Here is a 14,228-nt window from a genome sequence, read left to right on the forward strand (position 1 = left end):
CGCACAGAGGGGCAGGGTACCTCGACCACACTCCTCCGAGCCGCCTCAGGGAGGATGGAGTTCAGCCAACAGCGCCCAGCACAGAGACCGAGGGACCTCACCCAAGGCCCAGCGCCTCTAAGCCAGCCTGCTGTACCCTGGTAAAAACATTCCTTATTTCTGTTCAGGTTACTTCCTTCCACAGACAGGCAGAAGAAATAGTGGGCACACTTTATGAAAGCTTGTTCTGTAGTGCATCTATTTGAGAAGGGTAAACCAATGAATGCGCTGTTTTTAAGGAAAAAGATGAGGTATAATTTCATTAACCTGCGAGCTCTGTCCGTATTTCCAGTGCCTGAAACTTGCAGAAGTGGGAGCTCGGTGAGGCAGAGCTGTGCCCATGGCCGGCATGCCTGCAGGCAGGCTCCGAGGCCTGCTACTGACATGGCTGAAGCCAGCTCGGTTCGAGGCACTGACCTGAGAAACACTCAGGCACAGAGCCGGCTCACCACTGCTAGCACAGCCGTGTCCCCCACCCACTTCCACGCTGGGTGCCCTGGGCAGCCTAGGACAGCAGAGCAGCATCTCGAGGCCACATGCACATGCACACAACCTGGGCTTGGGAGGATGAGGTCTGAGGAGTCCCCCCAGACTTACCGACCAGCCCCTTGGTAGCGCTCGAGGTGGCCACCCTGAGGGCTGGCACAGGGCCAGCCTTGGGCTCCTCTGTGGGCGCGGGCGCCAGGCTGCTGCCATTCTCGGCCTCAAGGGACATGTCCTTGGAGCCAGTGGGAGAGGCCCAGCGGGCCCTGGACTGCGCCTGCTCCAGGCTTTCTTCGATTGGGTTCTGTCTGTCGCCCTTCTGGCCATCCTCGGCAAAAATCAAGTGGTCCAGGTGGCCCCTGTTGGCCCAGGGCCCCATGGGGTCCCCGGGGTAATCGCAGAGCACAGGCCCGAACAGTGGGGTCTCCCAGCTCCTCAGGTGCTGGATGGTCTGGATGTTGTTGTGCGAGTCACTGGAGCATGAGGTCCAGCTCCCATGGCCACTGTTGGCGGCATCCAGGGACGTGCAATAGCCCTGGTCCTGCGAGAGCACCATGGCTGTGGCAAACACGTCCTGGGCCAGGGCCATGGCTGCATAGGACCTGTGGGGAGGGAGGGACAGGAGGAGCTGACTGTGAGCCTCTGCCTCACTCTGTGGTAGGGGACAGGGCAGTCCGCAGGTCCACGAGGGCCAGGAGGTCGGCATGGTTTGTGGAGAAGGAGCCACGAGTACTCAAGGAGGGTCCAGGATGGGGTTGTCCCATGGGGCCCTTGGCGCGGGCACCCACAGGGCCAGGTGGTGAGGGGCAGCAGGGCGAGGAGGCGGGTGCAGGAAGGGCACCCACCCCAGGCTGTACTGGTCTGGCTCTAGCACTGTCTGCTGCTCTGCCCTGACAACGCCCAGGCCGATCTCCACCAGGCTCACGGAGTGCTGCTGCCTCCGCTCCTCCTGCAGGGCCATGGGCACCGAGTCCAAGGAGGAGTTTCTGACCATACCGGACCTAGAGGAGATCTCGCTGGGGCCAGAGTCGGAGAAGTTGTCCACGCTCCAGCTGGGGGCCAGGGTGTAACCTGCAAACACATGGGAGACCTCACATGATGGAAGAAAAGCCAAGCAGAAATGCAGGACGCTCACTGGGAAGGGGACCCCTCATGCCTCAGAGTTCGCACTCCTGTCCTCACAAAGGAGCCCCTTACCTAAGGAGGAGCACCGGACTGCTTAGTGGAGATGCAGAAGTCAGGGCTGTGCCAAGCGAGCTCAGCGCCCGCTGTCCCTCACACCCTGTGGCCCAAGGTCACAGCACATGGAGGCTGGGCACAGGGCGTCTGCTTATGCACCAATCAGCGTTAAAAAGTAGAAACCTCATTTGTTTTGTTTTTTTTGAGACAGGGTCTGAGCATTCCAGGCTGGCCTCAAAGTTGCAGCGACCCTCCTGCCCCAGCCTTTTGATAGCTGGCACAGAGTGTAGGGGTGCACCACCACGCCATTAAAATCTGAATATTCCTTTTCCGCACTCATTTTTTTCTTTTCTGCATTACTAAGCATGTAATCATCTTAGTTCAAAATCATTTGATACAATCACAGACCATGTAAGTTTTTAAATGCCACTTACTACAAAATAAATAATATAGAATATGTAAATAAATCTGGAGGACCTAAATTTGCCAATTTAAGTGGCCCCCATTTCACTAACCTAGTAATTCCTGATTTATTTGTTCAAGGTCACATAGGGTCTTGCTAAGATTTAATGTGTTTCCCTATGAAATGTCTATAATCACACTGCAAGTCTTGCCAGATGAAATTTAAATCTGTTCCTCAGAAGTCCATTCCAAAATCAATCTGTCTCTGGGAAAGAGGGTCGCGCACAGCGCCTGCCCCTCAGGCATTACGACCCGGGGACTCCAGTTCTGAAAGCTCCACCTGCCCTGGTCCCATGCCATCCTACAGCTGGTGGTGCTCACTTCCCGGGAAAGAAGAGGAACCAGCGAAGTCCAGCTGCCCAGAGTCAAAGTGCCTCAGCTGAGCGCCACTGCCACTGACCGCAGGACACAGGGACAGCGCAGACGTAGCCCCCACCCAGATCTGGCACTCAGAGGCCACAGTGAAGCCTGGCCATACGTGAGCCGCTCCGGGACTCTACAAGTGACAGTGGGGCACAGCCTTGGCTGCCACCACCCAAGGGGGAGGATCAAGGGCCAGGCCCATGGGTAGGGGAAGGGGACCAAGGCCCAGCCACCCCGACAGACACACACCAGGTGCTCGGCCCTACAGTCTTCCTCCCTGTACTAACCTCAGTCACACAAGAACGAATGTTTACATAGAAAGAATTCTTCCCACATTTAGGATTAATAAAAAGGCAAATGGATGTTTAAAAGGACTGTGTAACTGATAAATCTGACATACTGTAATATTAAAAAGAAATACAAAAATTCTTCCCAATGCTTAAAATGAGGGAAGGCCCCTGACTGTGAAGGCACCCTGAGCAGATTAAAACCTGTGAAATCAGCAAGAAATTCTATGACTGCAGAGGGCAGCGCCTAAGCCCACCACTGCAGCCCTACCTTTCCTGGGCGAGCTCTGCGGGGATGTGGGTGAAGACAAGAGCTTGGAGGACGCGCTGGACAGCATGTCCTCCGCCTGCTTTGGGTGGCGCTCCAGACTGCCTTCTTCAGACAGCGAGAGGATCTTCTTTAAAGCTTGCGGAGAGTTTATGCCTACAAAAATAAGCAAATAACTAAAAACTTCTAACAACTAAAGGGCTGTATTGAAACTCAGTGCTACTGTAAGGTTCCACATATTTACAACTGGATATTCCTTGTACCGTCACGATATGAGAACAGGTGGAGGAGGCAGAGATGCCTGTGCTCAGACTTCCGATTCCCAGGGCCAAGAGGTGGCTGTGGATGTTTTAAATTCCAAACCTCTGACACCATAACCATGTGCTTGGCAACAACCAAGATTAAGTGGACAATATGTGAACATCTGAATTCGGGGCTCAGTGGGGTCACTTCAACTCCAGCTTGGGTTGGAAGCAGGTATTTGCTACTACGGGGCAGTTCAGCTCTGGGGAAAGGGGAACACCAGGAGAAAAGCAGAGGGCCCAGAGACACGGAGCGGATGGGGGAGGCAGGATACAGCACCAAGGGTCCTCATCAGTAATGTACTCAGTCCACAGAGGAAGAGGAAACTAGCTGCCTCTTCCACAGAAGCCAGGAGGGCGGCTCCCAGGGTGCATGGGCCTGGCTGGGAAGGGTGCGTGGGTAGACACAAAGTGACCCCTTGATTATTCTCCAGGAGTATGGGAGACACTTTACAAAGCTTCTCATAGTACTATGGGGCGTCCTCAAACTCCCTCAGAGCTGACAAGCAGAGAGATTTCCAGAAAGGAAGAACAGCCCCAAACCATGTCCCCTTCCTGCCAGCATGCCATCTCATGTAAGCAGCCTTCTGCACTCTACATGGCGTCTCTGGAGAAGAAGCGATACTGTCAGGCACAGCGGTGTGAAAACTCCAAGTGCACCAAAGCTACAGGCCAGCAGGCAGTAGCCTCAGGCTGGCAGGGCCTCAGCAGAGTGTCAGCACTTCACACATGGTGCCCTCCGCACAGAGGGGCAGGGTACCTCGACCACACTCCTCCGAGGCGCCTCAGGGAGGATGGAGGTCAGCCAACAGCGCCCAGCACAGAGACCGAGGGACCTCACCCAAGGCCCAGCGCGTCTAAGCCAGCCTGCTGTACCCTGGTAAAAACATTCCTTATTTCTGTTCAGGTTACTTCCTTCCACAGACAGGCAGAAGAAATAGTGGGCACACTTTATGAAAGCTTGTTCTGTGGTGCATCTATTTGAGAAGGGTAAACCAATGAATGCTCTGTTTTTAAGGAAAAAGATGAGGTATAATTTCATTAACCTGCGAGCTCTGTCCGTATTTCCAGTGCCTGAAACTTGCAGAAGTGGGAGCTCGGTGAGGCAGAGCTGTGCCCATGGCCGGCATGCCTGCAGGCAGGCTCCGAGGCCTGCTACTGACATGGCTGAAGCCAGCTCGGTTCGAGGCACTGACCTGAGAAACACTCAGGCCACGTTTCCCCAGCTCACCGACCACACAGTCAACAGCGAGGGTGAGGAGAGGACCCCCGAGTGCTCACACACCGAGGGGGCTTCACTGCTCCACTTCTTCCTCCCCGTTGTGAGGCACAGACCCCGTTTATCTAGAAACAGTCCCTCTCCCTGTGGAAATCTTCCCTTTTATTCGCAGAAAAGAAAACCGAGAGATTCTGGGACGCTGGGCAAGGTGCCTGGGACACCGCTGGCCCCACACAGCCAGGGGCAGGCACTCACCGAAGGGCGGGAGTTCCTTGACAGGCATCTTCCTTGGGGACGGGTAGAGGGACATGGCGGTCACCTGCAGGCCCTGGCCAAGCTTCTGCACTGGCTGTGGCTTTGGCAGGGGCTGCGGCTGAGCCTTCTGCTGGCACTCTGCCCTGGGCGCCACCTGGGAGGTCTCAGACTTGAGGGGCCTTTTGTCACCAGGGTGCTTAGGCACTGAGAACAGAAAATGTAGACATCAGAAGTGTACAGTCAGAATAGGAAAACACACATTTTTTCCTGCTGCCTTATAAAACACAGAAACTTCCAGGAGTGGGGCTGTCGGCCTGTAATCACAGCCCTGGGGAGGCTGAAGCAGGAGGATCACATCGAGGTTGAGGCCAGCCTGAATGACACAGTGAGTTCAAGGCCAGCCTGGACTACAGAGCGCAATATTGTCTCAAGAAACAACAACAGAGACAAATGGAGATAAATGACAAAAACTGGGAGGAAAACGCTCCTTACAGAAAATATGAGAAGTATGCCAAGATAAAGATATTTACCACATTAGTGATCTCTAACAATAACGATATTAAACATCAAATTAAAACTAAGAACAGAAAACGTGGGCAATATTATATGGCTATAGATAAAAAGCAAACCTGGTAAGAGCTACGCAAGAAAAATCATGAGGAATTACTTCTCTTACTGGTCCCCATATCACTCTGACACACCTAAGCTGATTTTTAACTGAATAAATGGTGTTAACTGTATTCTATTAATCGTCAGTCTCCTGTGAAGGGAACTCTCCAGGGAGGCAGACACTGGCAGTTCATAGGCTGCTATTCTGCAGGGCGGGCATGGAATTCCAAGTGCACGGCAGCAAGCCCACGAAACAGAAGAGTTAGATGCTGTCTGCACGGAGTCCTAACAGCCCACAGGCCCATGATGCCTGCGTCCTCCACCTTACACTCTGGAAGGCGGAGAATCTGGACACCAGGCAGCTCGCCTGAGGCCACACAGTCACTTCGCGGACAGTGGGAGCTGAGCGCTGCCCTGCAGCACGCAGTGTCCACTGGCAGTGTCCTGGCTGCTGTCCTCATGGGCTCTTCAGAAACCTCAAATCTTGAGAACCATCACCTTTCAAAGCAGCCCACAGGAGACCAGCAACTGGTGGGTTTTTATTAACTTTCGGTTTCATTTGCAGCACTGGGGACAGAGGCAGGCAGACACTGCACCTCTCCAGGCCAGCCCGATTCTCACTGCTAACACCAGGGCTCACTGTGCACACGTGCGCTGAACACCTGCACTCAGGCAGTCCTGTCTCAGCCTCCCCACGGCAGGCACCTGCCCAGAGGTACACAGTCTGACCAGATTGCACTGGACACTGGGTAGGCTGTGGTGAGACTGAAGGCAGCCCGAGGAGCCCACAGTGTCCTCCTGCACGGGCCCCGCACCTGGGAGAGGCTCAACCGGAGCAGCTCCTGCTCTGCTCCTCTGCCCCTGAGCTGCTGCCTGCAGGAGGCCCAGAGCCACCTGGGGAGGGGTGGGGACTCACGAGTGCTGGTCGCTGGCTCACACTGCAGCGACAGCATCTGCAGGCTCTTCTCGTCCATCTCGAGCTCCAGGTTGGACAGGTACTGCTTCACTTTGCGAGCCATCTGGGTGTCCTTGTAGAGCTTCTTGGCATTGAGGAAGGAACTGCGGCACACCCGCTTCTTGTGCCCGCCTGTCTGGGCAACATCCAGCACCACTGCGTTTGTGCTGCCCTGGCTGAGGGACCTTCGAGGTGGACAGGGAGAAGAGAGGCCACTCACTCCGGCACGGGCTATGACACCTGTGCGGCACTGCTGAGACCAACAGTGTCTACCCTGGGAGTCACCTGCTTCATTCCAACAGCGCTTGTCACCGGGAATTGCGGGTAAAGAGAGATACAGGTAACACACAGTAAACAGACCACTGGCACCCAGTCTACTCCAGCCGGAACTGGCTGTGCATCTATAGCATTCAGGTCCTCTCACAGAGGCAGCAAATGACAATCCCAGAAAAGCTCATGCAGGAAGACACGGCTCCACTCATTCTGATTTATCATGTTAAAGTTACTTCTCTATGAGAAGATGCTTTGCATAGATTTAAGTAAATTAGCTACAAGGTTCACAATTAGTTCCTTATTCCTTGAGTAGAATGAGGTAAGGTTTTAAGTAAAATTGTCAATCTGTTAATACTATAGTTATGCAAAATAAACATCTGTATATGGAAACTACTTAGCACATGGATCATTAAGAATTATTTTGAATAAGGATTAGTTTATATAGAATGAAAATAGTAGTTAGTTGAGCTGTAAAAAAAAATTGGTTTTCACCGCTGGAGACACCTTTTTTTAATTATGCATATTTACTGGTAAATAGCTGCACAGTAATATTTAACCACAAAGTTTTTCCTAACATCCTCCACTATCCCCATCCTAGGCTTTTCTCATTTTCAAGACACATGAATTATTCAAAAATAGAATCTTCCTGGGAGCTCAGAAATGTGCCTGGCCTACAGTTCCCCAGAAGAATCCTCAATATTTTCACAGCTCTGGGGGGCGCGACTTCAGGAGCGCACAGAGGACAGCTGCAGTCAGTCTGAGCTGGAAACCGCCAGAGCATCGAGGCAAGGTACAGAGCGCACGCAGGAGAGGCACAGGGAGGAAGGAGGCGGCAGCTGCGCGCCCCACCACTTACCCCAGACTGCGCCACTTCTTCTTCCTGCAAGTGAGAGCCGAGGAGATGGAAGCGTGAGTGCAGAGAGAGACAGAGAGATCACAGCTCAGAGAGAGAGGCCTGCACTTCGGGGAAGCCATCCCAGCAGCCCACAAACCTTCAACCCACCACCGCCTTCCTACAAGCACTAGTTCTGGCTCAAAAGACAAGTGTCAAGTTCTTGTCCTAGAGAAAGACATGTGAGGTCTGTCTCTCCGCCGACTGGATTGGGCAGAGACTGAGGCAGTGCCACCTGGGGCCATTACAAATCTGAGTGTACACCACCCCTGAGGAGTCACGACTCTACAAGCCAGTATCCTCAGGAACAGCGAGAAATGCTTGTGCCTGACATGACACGGAGGCCACGCTTCTCTCACTGGAGTCAGTGCACCTAATGCCATAGAAGGCTCAATGGCGACACTGGACCCAAGGTAATTTCTGCCCCCGAGCAAGGAGTATACACACGGAAACCTTTCTCACTGAGGGGGAAGCTTTCAAGGTGACCCCTCCAGTCCCACACGTGCCTCGGCTGACCCACTCACCGAGTCCTGAACATGAGGGCCGGGTCCATGTTTACTGAGGCCATGCGGCCCACGTGACGAATTTCCTTGGCAATCATCCTGAGCTTCTCAAAGTTGACCAGTCCATCTACTTTTGAGTCATTTCCTGCAATTTGGCACAGGAGAAAAAGGAAATCACATGGCACCTGGTGTCTGCTTCTGCTGGACACGCAGGTAGAAACCAGTGCCAATCTACCTTCGTGCAGGAAGGTGAGATCCTTCTTGATGATTGGGAACAGGGGGATGATGGGGGGCTGCAGGTTCTGACTGTTGAGGACATTGCGGTACTTGGCCATGTTTCTGGAAGGATCAAACAGGTCTTGGAGATCCTGAAACAGCTTTTCATATTTATTGGGAAGTTTTTCCCAGGTGGTCCGAAGTCTTGCCACTGGTGCCAGGTTCAGGCCACTGATGGGAAAAGGAAAGTGGATCAGTTAGACGAGGCCTCCTGAGGAACTGCATGGTCCTGTCCGTCGATGGGTAACAGAACCACACAAACATGGCTACACACAGCCATCTGCAGCGGGTGCCGGAGGAAGGTCCTGATGACTCAAGTGAGGCCAAGGCAGACAGAAGCAGGTTCAGGCGTGGTCGTGGCCCACTGGTCTCTCTGTTTCCTTGAGCTCAGATTTCCTTCAAGGCCCAGCCTGCAGAGCCACCTGAGGTTGGGAAGGAGCCTGCAAGAGGCAAGGCCTGGAGAGCAGGAGTTGGGTTCCAGGTAGGGGGTGGGACCCGCCTCGCCCTGTCTGCATCCCAGCCTTGAGGGGAACAGCCCTGCTCCACACAGGACTGCACAACAGTGCCTTGCCATGGCCCAACTGAGGACACAGGGACACCTGCAGAATCACTCTCCAAGCTGAGGGGCACAGGTGTTGCAACCACAGCAGAAAGATGACACAGTCAGCAAGAACACTGTGTAAGTACTGTTCTTTCTGCACAGACAGAGTGGTATTTAGCCATACAGGCAACTGACAAAATGACAGGGCAAACATTCCAGAGCATTAAAACTAAACAGAAGTCACAGCAGTCATTAGAGTATCACAAACTCTGGGGAGAGAAAGGGACTAATAATTTCCTCAACATCAACCTGACTCAGGGCTCCCATGTGCACTTTCTCCCGGGCTCAGTCCAAGCACTGATCAGGGAGCACAGTTTACATTCCCTGGGCATCTGCCTTGTGCTGCCTGATGGAAATTCACATGCATTATGTCATTTAATATTCTTGATAACTCTTTGCAGTGTTGTTATTTTATACGAAATAAACTGTTATCCAGAGGAGTTCAAATGGTTTTCCCAGAGTTTACAAAAGCAGAAGTGCTGGATACAGATTCACCACTCTCCCAACCAGCTCCTGGAGTCAGTAAATTAAGCATTAGCCACAGGAGAGAAGCACTTTGGCTTTGAGTCAGTGACAGCCCTGCAGGTGTGAGGGCCTAGGGTGGTCGGCTAGCAGCTGCAGGCTGCTGGGCCCTTCCGGGATGGAGTGACCATGGAGGGGACACCTTTCCAGCGGAAGCAGGACCTGCGAGAGCTGGTAACCAACCGCCGTGCTCACCTGATGATGGTGAACATGGAGTTGAAGTTCTTGCACTCCCTGCAGTGCAGCGCTATCTTGATGAAATGCTTAATGATCTTCATCCTCTTCAGTTGGTTTGTCTCCCTGAGAATCTCTGAGGCCACCCAGAAGGTCTCCTGGTTGATGACCTCCTCGAACATCTTTAGGTTGGCACAGCTGGTTTTGGACCTCAGCTTGAACAGGTCATCGATGTACTCGGTGGGCTCGATGTTCCGGAAGAGCTCGAAGTTGCGCATGGAGAGCTGCTTGGAGACTTCAGTGGGGCTGAGCTGCAGCAGGGAAATCTGGCTCTTGCGTAGCAGCTCCTGCGCGTCCTTGTCTGAGCACAGCATCTTTGTCTCCATGTTGTTTTTCAAGTAGTACCTGTTTTTGAAGAAACAGGCGTCTGGGAGAAAGCCCATGCCACAGCACCGCAACACCCCCACCCTTAAGCAAGATTCAGAGAGGCTGAGATTGAATAGCAGCACAATTCTTTTCCACCAGGCCAGGGGGTGCTACCCTGCTGACCAGATCCCAAGGAACCCACAGAGAATTTGGGGGTGGGGTGAGGTGAGCAAAGTTCATAGATTTTTGTACCATTTATAACTATTCTCCTTTTCAAATTATTTTACCCTGTCTGTTAAAGATGACAAAAGCTAGTTTAATGAAGCACATAGCCTCAAGGAAGGACGCAGAAGGCCACACAGAGCCATCAGTGAGGGGAAGAACAGTGCTCCATCCAAACCAGGATGTTTCAGACTCAAACAGCCAGTAACCCACAACGGTTTCCCTTCGGTTGGGTCCTGCACATGAAACAATCCTGAAACAGATTTTAGCTATTTGGTGCCAGAGATCAAACTCATGACCTCACCCTTGCCAGGAAGGTGCTTACACCGCTGAGCTAAATCCCTAGCTCCTGAAACATTTTAATGCTTAAATACATGGAACTTCATAAGACGTGCCCAGGACAGTGGGGCAAGAACAACCCCTATGTGTCAGGTAGAGAACAGGACCCTAGAGCAGCCCAGAGCTCAGTGCTGGGCCATCTATTGTTTTTTTTTTAAAGCAACCTGTTAAAAACTATACTCGAATGTTTGCTCTTGGATTTATTTTCTTGCCTTCTCTCTTTAGAGAAAGCAGCCTCTTTCTCTCTGAGTGAACAGCCCTTGTGAGAAGACTGAAGGTGCACACAGAGGCCCCACTGCACAGTGCTTTTTCACATGCTCCAAAACTTCTAAGACACAACCCGCATGGCTCTGCCCTCAGCACTCCCGGCCAGCGTACTGCCCACTCTGATCACTCGCAGGGCCCAGGACAAGGGCTCACCCATCCTTTTCCTGCATGGTGAATGTGACCACGAATCTCAGAAAAGCATCACGATTACGGAGTTCAAATGAGAACCAAGCGAAGCTAACTTCTCAAAATGTAACTGCCTGCTAGTGCTAGGCTTGCAAATACAGGAGTGAGCCCCACAGTTACAGCTGACAGCAAGCAAACACGGCCTGAATGAATTAAATCACCATTTAGATCGATTTCATGGAAAAATCATGTGCAGTGGACCACTCTGTAAAATGAGACAATTCTTAGAAAGTTATTTATACAACTAATTAATTTGCATTTAGCGCAAAATCTAGTCATTACCTGTTAGCCAACACTTTAAAGTTTTTTCATCTTGCAATTATTTGTGGATTATTGGCAAATCCCTGTCAATAGGAGGTCACTATGTGATGACAGGATCAGCACAGTGACACAAAAGTGCTCAGGAGCCTGCCTCCCAGGGCCAGCTAGGCAGCTGCTCCAGCTGGGTTCCTGGGTCAGGCAGCCCATCCCACAGCGCCCCCTACCCTGCGAGTCACACAGTCCTCCCTACATCTCTGCCTGCCCTGGCCTTGTGCAGCTCCTGAGGTCTGAACAAGTGAGCACGTGGGCGCGCAAGCATGTGCGTGCACACACACACACACACACACACACACACACACACACACCCAAGGCTTCCTTGGCACTCCACACCAGCTCAGTTCACATGCTGTCAGCCAGGAACTCGATGGGCAAAGCTAGGAAGCCAGTGCCTGTGTGCTGGCCATCAACAGCAGCCCTCAGGTCACACTGGTAAGAGGTAGGCAGTCTATGTGCACATTGACCCGGGAACCACAGTGTGTGCGTGTGCGTGTGTGTGTGTCCTAAATTATAATCTCCAGGGGCTCTCAGTCATTTAAACCCCTCCAAAGTGCTGCAGGTAGACAGTGTGTACCTTCCACTCAGCTGTATTCTGTCAGCAAGTTTGCAGAGCTGGTCTGGAAGGCACCTTTGTTTGATGACACCCTCCAGGGTGACGGAGACCTCACACAGCGAGTACTGATCCGGGGTGGCAGTGATGGCAAACTCCCTGATGGCCTGGATGACCACTTCCTTCGCCGTGGTGTCCTTACTGATCATGATATATCGGCTCTGCTGATCAGCCTTAAAAACCCTCAGCACTTGATCTGGAAAGTCTGGAGGAAAGATAAACCAGTGCAGAAGTGTGTGCAGAGCAGGAGACACACTGCAATGAGGTGACGTGATCTGAGGAGGAGATGCTCCCTAAGAAGGGGAGGGTGGCTGCCCCCCTTCCCCATGCTCAAGATCTGTGCAGATTCAACCCCATACTGTACTGCAGACTACCCCTCTGCCTCACAGAATGCTATAACAACCTGCGGACAGATATAAATGGCCCAAGCACAGGATGACCACACGCTTGTCTAATCATGGGGCATCACCGATATGTTACAGACAGCAGGAAGCACTGTGCGCTCACCAGGAGTGGCACAGAAGTCCAGGATGCTATGATGTGACTGCAGCAGGTCGGGTTTGCTGGAGGACAAGGTCTCGCTGACAGGTAGAGAGGCTGGGATGTGGTTTGTCTGCTGCAGCCCCACAGTGCTGTGGTCCTGGGGCTGACAGATCCCAATATCCCTGCTGGGAGAAAAGGCAGAGGACAGCATGGTTGGCACGTTACAGTGTTACAAGTCAGGTTCATCAAGCTCTGGATGAATGTAAAAATGTCAGTAATAACTATCGTAGTGTATCTAGTTCGCTCTGCTGTTTCCTGAGTGTACCCTATGCTTCTCTAATGCCTGTCTTTTTCACTAGATAAGCTGCAAGCATTTTAAGTAATTTCTCAGTATAAAAATACTTTCAAAGAAATATGACCTTCAGTTTCTGATGGCAATGGATTTAAGGGAAAAAACACATTATGAAGAATATAGTCAGCCTCATTTATCCAGTGCTTTTACTGGCTGACAGGCTGAACCTTAAAAACTGAAGTTGAGGAAAATAAGAAGAAGGGGGGAAATCCAAACTGCTTAATTTCACTTACCAAAGTTTGGGGGAAATGAGATCACTATGGAGTTAAATGTAAAGAAGCCCTGACATGGACATTATTTCTTAATCAGAGGACATAAAAGACCCAAGACACAAGGTGACATTTCCTAGTACCAAAGGAAAGGAATCCAATGGAAATGCAGTGACTCATTTTTAATTCTCTGTTCAAAATTTCTAGTTATACATTTTAGTTCCCAGAAAAATATTGAGAACTAAATGGCTACAAATGTATTTCCATTTATAAAAAGTGCTGCTGTAGGTAACGCTTGAAATATGATTTAATGATATATAAAATTATTTCTAAATTAAAGGGTCAAGTATTTCCACAACAAAACATCAAGTAAAATACTGTACCTGAAAATAACTAGGTTATAACAAATGGTTGTACTTTTAACTAGTTTCTGTAACTTCTTAGAAATAAAATTGGTAACATCACACTAAGACTACTACGTAACTAAGCCAGTAAATAAGATCATGTGAAGAACAGAAAAAAAGGGGAGAATTGTTTGATAGAGAAAACATAGAATATGTGAAGCAGGTTCAAAGAGATTACCAGGAAACTAAAAACTCTATTGAAAGCTGGCATAACAGTTTGAAAGAAACTAAGGATAGATTATCAGAACTGGCGGACAGATTTGTAAGGTGGGAGCATGAAATAAAAAACTTCTTAAAAATAACAAGAAAATAAACAGCAATAATACAAAGACTAGAAGATGATAAGAGGATATATAACTTAAGAATTAAGAACATAAAAGAAGAAGTAGGGACTCAAACAAATGAACTACAAAAGCTATTCACAGAAATAATCCAGGAGAATTCCCCTAATTTAGCAAAAGGTAAAGATACTCAGATGTATGAGGCATACAGGACCCCAGCCACCTACAACCCAAACAGAGCTACACCCAGGCATATAATAATCAAAATTCCAGAAATCCAATATAAGAACAGAATATTAAAAGTCATAAAAGCAAGAAACAGATCACTTACAAGGGAACACCCATCAGAATTACAGCAGACTTCTCTGCACAAACCATCAAATCATGAAGAGCGTGGGGGGAAATAATTCAAGCTTTGAAAGATAATAACCTCCAGCCAAGACTGATATATCTTGCACAACTGTCCCTAGAAGCTGATGGAAAAACAAGGTGCTTCCAGGATAAAGAGGAACTAGGGGAATTTGCAATC

General features: G+C 50.6%; 1 protein-coding gene across 1 annotated transcript in view; it reads right to left on the minus strand.

Annotated features, from left to right (window-relative positions):
- LOC100725604 (uncharacterized) overlaps positions 1–14,228 on the minus strand; it is a 65,726-nt gene that overhangs the window by 23,613 nt on the left and 27,885 nt on the right. The window contains 11 exon segments of the mRNA XM_063260527.1: positions 637–1,124; positions 1,368–1,593; positions 3,085–3,237; positions 4,858–5,061; positions 6,383–6,606; positions 7,551–7,574; positions 8,111–8,234; positions 8,325–8,536; positions 9,684–10,067; positions 11,935–12,175; positions 12,478–12,635. Of these exon segments, the coding sequence (XP_063116597.1) occupies positions 637–1,124; positions 1,368–1,593; positions 3,085–3,237; positions 4,858–5,061; positions 6,383–6,606; positions 7,551–7,574; positions 8,111–8,234; positions 8,325–8,536; positions 9,684–10,067; positions 11,935–12,175; positions 12,478–12,635 (2,438 nt within the window).

The sequence above is a fragment of the Cavia porcellus genome, unplaced genomic scaffold (assembly GCF_034190915.1).
Source record: "Cavia porcellus strain 051 isolate PalLab524CR breed Dunkin Hartley unplaced genomic scaffold, mCavPor4.1 scaffold_14, whole genome shotgun sequence".
In the NCBI taxonomy this organism is placed as follows: Eukaryota; Metazoa; Chordata; class Mammalia; order Rodentia; family Caviidae; genus Cavia; species Cavia porcellus.